The 7,896-nt window shown below is 49.9% G+C and overlaps 1 protein-coding gene across 1 annotated transcript in view; it reads left to right on the forward strand.

Annotated features, from left to right (window-relative positions):
• Window positions 1-7,896, forward strand: part of SNX14 (sorting nexin 14) — a gene marked incomplete at its 5' end in the record, with an annotated part of 30,484 nt that overhangs the window by 17,031 nt on the left and 5,557 nt on the right. The window contains 6 exons of the mRNA XM_009072211.1: window positions 913-971; window positions 4,730-4,862; window positions 5,641-5,842; window positions 6,720-6,803; window positions 7,522-7,622; window positions 7,767-7,878. Of these exons, the coding sequence (XP_009070459.1) occupies window positions 913-971; window positions 4,730-4,862; window positions 5,641-5,842; window positions 6,720-6,803; window positions 7,522-7,622; window positions 7,767-7,878 (691 nt within the window). The remainder of the gene's footprint in view (window positions 1-912; window positions 972-4,729; window positions 4,863-5,640; window positions 5,843-6,719; window positions 6,804-7,521; window positions 7,623-7,766; window positions 7,879-7,896) is intronic.

Consider the following 7,896-nt stretch of genomic DNA (forward strand, 5'->3'; position numbering starts at 1 on the left):
ATATCTGCAGTGAGGAGAATCCACGACCTCTCTGGGCAATCTGTTCAGTGCTCAGGGACTGCACAGCAAAGAAGTTCTTCCTCCTGTTCAGGTGGAACTTCCTGGGCATCAGTTTGTGCTGTTCCCTCTTGTTTGATTGGTTTCCCCACTGAGCAGAGTCTGATCATCCTCTTGGCACCTCCTGTTCATGGACTTGAATCCATTCCTGAGGTCCCTCTGAGTTGTCTCTTCTGGAGGCTGAACAGCCCCAACTCCCTCAGCCTTTGCTCATCCCTGAGGTGCTCCAGTGCCTTCAGCATCTTCCTTGCCCTGCCCTGGACCTGCTCTCCAGCAGGTCAGTGCCAACCTGTGCTGGTGTTTTGGGCTGTTCCTCCCCAGGGACAGGACCTGTACTTGCCCTTGTTGAGTCTCAGTGGATTCTGCTCTGCACATCCCTCCAACCTGCCAAGGTCAAGTCATGTTCCTTCTCAGGCTGGTGTGTGTAAATCAGGTTGTGTGTTAACCCTCTGGCACTTTCTTGAGGCAGAACATATTGACTTCCCCTGGACTGGACTTTTCTTCAGAGTGTTACTCTGAACACTCTTCAGAGTGACATTCCTCTTCCCACCATGGCTATAATGATTTGAATGCCTCATGTTCCTAACCAGGAGGGAAGACATGGATTTTGGGGCAGAATTCTAGTTTCATTTGTTCTGTGTTTCTCCTCTCAAGACAAGGTGATACATAAGGTACCGTGAGTGGTCCTGGGACCATGCACTGATCTCTGTATGGTCCTTCCCAGGTGACAGTTGTAACTGCTAGGCTGGGGACACTTTGCCTTTCTCTGCTGTTGTTGTGCCCTGAGTTCTGCACTGCTTTGCCTGGTAGCTCTCAGCTCCCTTAACGAGTGGTTTTGGTCCCTTTTTGCTGCAGTACTTCCGACACCTCCTGAGAGGAGCAGAGTCGCCAACTCGCAACTCCAAGTTTAACAGGTAGGTGAGCTGCAACTGCAAAGTGCTTTTCTTTGGTTGTTAGCTAAAAGCATCGAAATCCTAAGTGATGGGAGTTTTGCTCCTGCCTGGTGTTAACTGGACTAGATTTTTAGCTCTACTTTGTTTTTAAGTAAACAAACTAGAGACTAAAGGAGCAGGGAACATTATCCAAGATGGGTCTTGATGTTGAAGTTTATATTAGAGTTTAATATGTTTATATTAGAGTTTCAAATGGGATTTAGACCTCAGCATTGAGAAGAGGGAAGGGAAAAGTACTTGTTCAGTGTAAGGTAATGTGGCAATCAAGTGGTGATTTAATTGGCTGTGTATATATATCTGCAGTGAGGAGAATCCACGACCTCTCTGGGCAATCTGTTCAGTGCTCAGGGACTGCACAGCAAAGAAGTTCTTCCTCCTGTTCAGGTGGAACTTCCTGGGCATCAGTTTGTGCTGTTCCCTCTTGTTTGATTGGTTTCCCCACTGAGCAGAGTCTGATCATCCTCTTGGAGTTTGGAGTTCTTGTCCATGCAGGGCTGGAGCTTTGCTGGAGCTTTCTCTTGTTTCCTAGCAGAGAGGTGTGGAACAAAGGCAGCTGGGCCAAGCTGCATTTCTTCCCTGCGTGCTGCTCCACTGGGAGTGGTGACCTTAAAACACCTCCAGCTTCTGTTTAACCTGGCTGCAGTTTCAGCTGGACCTTTAAATCTGTCTTCTGGGAGCTTTCCCAGTAGTGGCTTTTACTCTCTAATAGAGGTACACCCAGGGCTGAGGTGTGTGCAGAATTACCTCCCACAAGCCTTTCCCCTGTGCTGGCCAAATTCTCTGGATCCCTGCCTGGCTCTGGGACACAGCAAACCTGAGCTGCCTGTTGGGCACTGCAGGTGACTCCAGGGATGGAGGGTGCTCTCCATGACTTGGCAGCTGCTTGTGCTGATGTCAGTGGAGACCTGACAGTTTCCATGGCTGAGGTCTTCTATTCAAGCTTGGCTCTGGTGCTGAAATGTGCAGGTGCTGTTGCTGTTTCACGTGGGCTCTGAGGTCAGGAACTTGCCACCGGTGGTTAATCCCTGCTGGGCTGTGCTGGGACAGGTCTGTCCCACGTGGTTTGGGGTTGGTTTGTTGGGTTTTTTTGATTTTGAGCTGATTTTCTGCTGGGCTCTGAGGTAACCTGTGTGCCTGTTGTTGCAGAAGTAGCCTGAGTTTGGATGACTTACGGTAAGTGTGTCTGACACCCAATACATGTCAAGTGTCTCATGACTTCATCACACACCTATTAACAGTATATTGTGTATATATTTTGTGACAGTAATTTACTGCCCATTTTCTGTTCAAACAAAGTGTGAATGTCTTCTCTGGACTCACGTGCATTTCTGCCCACAGTAAGCTTTATCCTTCTCACAGGTGTCTAGAAATGACTCAGGTACTAATCTCACCACTTTGCAGCACATTAACTTCATTTGCTGTTAACAGTTTGTCTTTTGTCATTTGTTTGGAAATACATTGGCAGAACTTGAGGCTTTTTTTTGTGGCCTCCAAAATTTCCTTTACACCATGTCATGTTCCTGACTCTGTCTGAGGTTTCACCCACTCAGGTGCTTGTTGGACCTGGCACAGCTGTGCCCAGGGGACATTGTCTAACCCTGCACAAAGAGAGAACCATTTGGTGATGGTGATCAGTCACTCAGAGCCCACAGTTCCCCAAACTGCTTCTCTCTCCAGCTTCTCCTGTGCCTCTTACAGGTTTGACTGCAATGTATTATCTGCTCTGGGTACTCTGTGGCCACTCCTTGGTGCCTTAATAGCTGCTCAGTGGTTTGTGCCTCAAATACATCCAAATGTGTGTTCCTACCCAAACTCAGCCAAGACTCTTCTTTATGGTCTTTTGCTTAGAATGTGTCAGAGCATCAGGGTTACACAGATTACTCATACCAGCCTTGAGAGGAACTTAGCAGCTTCACCTCTCAGGTTAGGAATCAGGGGATACAGGTGCTTTTGGTATTTTATGTGCCAGTGCAGAGTGTGGAGTTACAGCTTAGTAGATTGTTGAGCAGTGAGGAGGACCTGAAATACAAATGCAGCTCATTGCTTTTTCATGCACAGCTCTGTGTGCTCAGCATTTCTCTAAGTGGGTGGAGAGGCTGAGTCAGCCAAAAGGAGATCACAGAACCACCAGGGTTGGAGGAGATCTCTAGGATCATCGAGTCCAGCCAGTGCCTCAATGGCCTTTGGGCAGTGAGTGCCCAAAGCTGAGCACAGCACTGAGCTGGGACCTCCCCAGTGCCCAGTGCAGGGGGATGACACTGCCCTAGTGCTGCTGCCACACTCTGCTGAGCCAGGACAAGGTGCCCTTGGCCTCCTTGGCCACCTGTGCACACTGTTGGCTCCCCCTGAGCTGTGCCCCCGGCACTGCCAAGGCCCTTTGGGACCAACACCTCTGTCCCCACTGCTCCCCCAGCCTGGAGCTGCATGGGCTGTTGTGTGCCAAGGGCAGCACCAGCTCTGAGCCTCACTGACCCTCTTGCAATTATTATGCATGAAATAACCTCAGACTGATTCCATATTCAACAGAAACATTTTCCTTTCCAGGTTTAGCTGCATTTCCACACAAGAAATAATCTTTGGTGTCCAGGTTTGTGTAAGGGCATAAGAAAGTCACTAAATCTCCTCTCTGTCAGGGCTGTGCTTCCTGCCCAGTTAGCTTTCTCTTCCCCTACCTTGTTTATTGCTTTTTGGATGCTTTGCCATATGTGGCAAGAGCTCCAACTCTTCATCTTTCTGTCAGTCTCTTCCCGCCAAGATTTTGCAGTTGCATCTGTTTTCTCTCTTGGTCCTTGCACATTCCTCTTGTCTGTCACTGTGGCTTAAAAATCAAGAGCTGCCTTGAATGATCCGTGCTTGCAAAATTCCATTTAGAAATGCATCTAACAGCATTTAAAGTGCTTGGCAGGAGTGGATAAATATTTGAGTCCCTGGAAAAGGACAGAGCCAGTGACCTTGCTGTGCTGCCTGTGGTAATCCCACAGCTCCTGCTGGCAAAACAAGGTTGTTTTACCTTCCTAAGTGTCTACTCTCTGTCCTCAATGTCTAGGATACTATTTTAGGAGCTTACTCATGGTTGAGTGTATGGGAATCCCATGTGGCTTCCAAGTGTAATCAAGACATTTTGTTGATCCATCAGAGAACAGATGTGCCCAGAGTGAATTTCAGTTTAAGAGGAATGTAAATGTCTTAGCTGTTTGTTTATCGAGTTGTTTCTGTTCTCTGCAAATGTTGTGCAATGGCCTAATCACAGAACCATAGAACCATCAGGGCTGGAGGAGATCTCTGTGATCGAGTACAACCATTAACTGTTCCTGCTGGAACCCCCAAACCCTAACCCAGATCCTGCAGTGCCACATCAGACACCTCTGAAACACCTCCAGGGATGGTGACTGCACCACCTCCCTGGGCAATATCCCAGGGCCTCAACACCACAGCAGGGAAAACATTTCTCCTCACATCCAATCTGACTCTGCCCTGGCTCAGCTCAAGGCCATTCCCTCTCTCCTCTCCCTCAGCCCTGGCAGGACACACATCCCACCCCTCTCTCCAGCCCTGGCAGGAGTTGCAGAGAGCCAGGAGGGCACCCCTGAGCCTCTTCTCCAGGCTGACCAACCCAACTCCCTCAGCCCTTCCTCATGTGACATCTGTTCTGGACCGAATGAGCAGCTGTGTCGTAATCTGCCTTGTGTTGTGAACTGTGGCTCATCTAATCCTCCTAGGACCACACAGAAGAGAGGAGAATCCTTCGGAATCAGCAAAATAGGCAACAAAATAAAAGGTGTGTTCAAGAGTTCAGCCATGGAAGGAGCCATGTTGCCTAACTATAACCTAAACGAAGGAGAAGATGACTTTGTGAGTAGAATCTTTGCATTTGGCTTAGAGTCTGTTGGTTTGGGGGTTGTTTGCTTTTGTTACTTTCTTGTTTGAGATACTGAAGGTGCATAGAATCATAGAAAAGAATCAGAACCATCAGGATTGGAGGAGATCTCTGAGGTCATCTAGTCCAACCATTAACTGTCACTGCTGGAACCCCCAAACCCTAACCCAGATCCTCCAGTGCCACATCAGACACCTCTGAAACACCTCCAGGGATGGTGACTGCACCCCCTGTGTTGGAGCCCCTGTAGGCACTGGAAGAAGCTCTAAGATCTCCCTAGAACCTTCTCTTCTCCAGGCAGAACACTCCCAGCCTGCCTTCACCACAAGGGTTCTCCAGCCTCTGGACTTGCTCCAGCAGCTCCACTTCCTTCTTATTTTGGGATCCCTGAGCTGCAGGCAGCTCTGCAGGTGGGATCTCACCTGAGCATCCCAGAGGAGATCCTGTAGGCACAGAGCTCCAGGGCTGGGTCCCTGCTCTGAAGATGCTCAGTTGTCACCCTGATGTGAACACGTGTTGGATTGCTTTATCCCTGGATTCTTTGATGCCCTGTGTTGTGTTCCAGGTGGTGGAAATGCCAGCAGTCCTGGGATTGAGAGGATGGCACTTGGCTCAGGAATAGCAAGAATCCTTCCTGGGATGGGGTGTGGGATGGAGAGAGGCTCAGAGAGGGACAGGATGGGGCTGGTCCCAGTGCCTGGGCACCCTAGCAGGGAAAACATGTCTCCTGTGCTCCATGTTTGTGTCTCCCAGATTGAGGAGGGAGTTATGGTGATGGAGGATGACTCCCCTGAGGAGGCAGTGACCACCCCGAACACCCCACGCAACCTGTCTGCCTGGAACATCAGCATCCCTTACGTGGACTTCTTTGAGGATCCGTCCCTGGAGAGGAGGGACAGGAAGGAGAGGATTCCTGTGTTCTGCATCGACGTGGAGAGGAATGACCGACAGGCAGGTGGGCAGTGCTGTGCCTGAGTGAGGTGTCTCCACGTTTCACTGCTGTGTCCTGGTGCCTGTTGCAGTGTCCTGGGCCAATATGTTCCTCAGCTTGCCAAGGAGTGGCTCGAAAGCTCGAGAGCCAAGTCATCAGCTTTAGTGCTTGCAGCTGCAGAACTGACTCCTCAGCAGCAATCCCTCCTAGTCAGGCTCTGTGCCAGGTTTGAGATAACTCTCTTCCCAAAGGAATTTGTGGCACAGTTCATACTAGTAGACACCTGGCAGATGTTTGGTTCACCCACTCTGAACCTGGGAAAAACGAGCAATAAATAACTTCTCATAGAGACTTAAAATTCAGTCCTCAGGAAGTGAAAGTGTTTTGTTGCAGGGAGTTAGTCAGCACCAGGTCAGCAGTGCATCCATGTGGTGTGGGGCAAAGAGCATCGTCCTGAGGCTGAGTGGGCTTGGGGTGGTGGAACTGGGACTTCCCAACGGCCAGGAGGGCTCTAAGAGTTGGTCAGTGCTGCATTCCAGGAGTGGGAATGACTGATGGGACAGAGCTCTGTGTTCAGCAGTGACAGCTCAGCACTGACAGCCCTGTCAGTCAGAATGGGAAGAGGATCTGACACACTCCTAACAGATGTTGAGTTGTGCAGCAGTGCATGGCTTAGATTTTTGGCTCCCTGAGATGAGGTTAGCAGTTCCTTGCTGCTCCTGTGCCTGTGTCCCAGGGAGGCACTCGAGTTCAGCACTGTACGTAGCTGGCTGGGATTTGTTGCTGCAGTGTGGGGACTGATGGCAGGGAGATTTTCCTGTAGTAACCCACCATATGTTTGCTGCTTTGTCTCTCAGGGGGCACAAAACCTGGCTTATTTTTACCTGCTTTTTTTCCCCAGTGGGGCATGAACCTGAACACTGGTCTGTCTACAGGAGGTATCTGGAATTCTATGTGCTCGAGTCGAAGCTGACAGAATTTCATGGTAAGTTCTCCATCAGCTGGAACCAGAGAATCACAGAACCATCAGGGCTGGAGGAGATCTCTAAGGTCACTGAGGCCAACTATTAACCTGTCACTGCTGGAACCCCCAAACCCTAACCCAGATCCTGCAGTGCCACATCAGACACCTCTGAAACACCTCCAGGGATGGTGACTGCACCACCTCCCTGGGCAATATCCCAGGGCCTCAACACCACAACAGGCAAAACATTTCTCCTCACATCCAATCTGACTCTGCCCTGGCTCAGCTCAAGGCCATTCCCTCTCTCCTCTCCCTCAGCCCTGGCAGGACACACATCCCACACCTCTCTCCAGCCCTGGCAGGAGTTGCAGAGAGCCAGGAGGTCACCCCTGAGCCTCTTCTCCAGGCTGAGCAACCCAACTCCCTCAGCCCTTGCCCATGTGCTCTGCCCTTTGCTGCCCTCGTTGCCCTTGGCTGGACTCGCTCAGTGCCTCAATGGCCTTTGGGCAGTGAGTGCCCAAAGCTGAGCACAGCACTGAGCTGGGACCTCCCCAGTGCCCAGTGCAGGGGGATGACACTGCCCTAGTGCTGCTGCCACACTCTGCTCTACAGGTCTCTGAGAACTGGAAAGTCACTTTCCCCCTGCTGTGACATGAGTCATTTCTGAGCTGAACTTCAAAGCAATGAAACCAATGTTTGCTGCATCACAAGAACCATTTGATCTCCTCCATATCTTTAGGTACATTTCCTGATGCTCAGCTGCCCTCCAAGAGAATCATTGGCCCCAAGAATTATGAGTTCTTGAAATCCAAGCGAGAAGAGTTTCAGGAGTATCTGCAGGTATCCAACAAATGTTTGGGGCAAGGAATATTCTAAAACTGCTGATAGAGAATCACAGGGTTGGAAGAGACCTGTAAGATTATCAGGTCCAACACTACCAACTACACAACTATATATAAACCTTTCTTTCCTTCTGTCTCAAAGAAACTTCTGCAGCATCCAGAGCTGAGTAACAGCCAACTTTTAGCTGATTTCCTGTCCCCCAATGGAGGAGAGACTCAGTTTCTTGACAAGATGCTGCCTGATGTCAATCTTGGTATGTGTCATGCTGCTT

Source organism: Acanthisitta chloris, unplaced genomic scaffold, assembly GCF_000695815.1.
Source record: "Acanthisitta chloris isolate BGI_N310 unplaced genomic scaffold, ASM69581v1 scaffold8323, whole genome shotgun sequence".
Lineage (NCBI taxonomy): Eukaryota > Metazoa > Chordata > Aves > Passeriformes > Acanthisittidae > Acanthisitta > Acanthisitta chloris.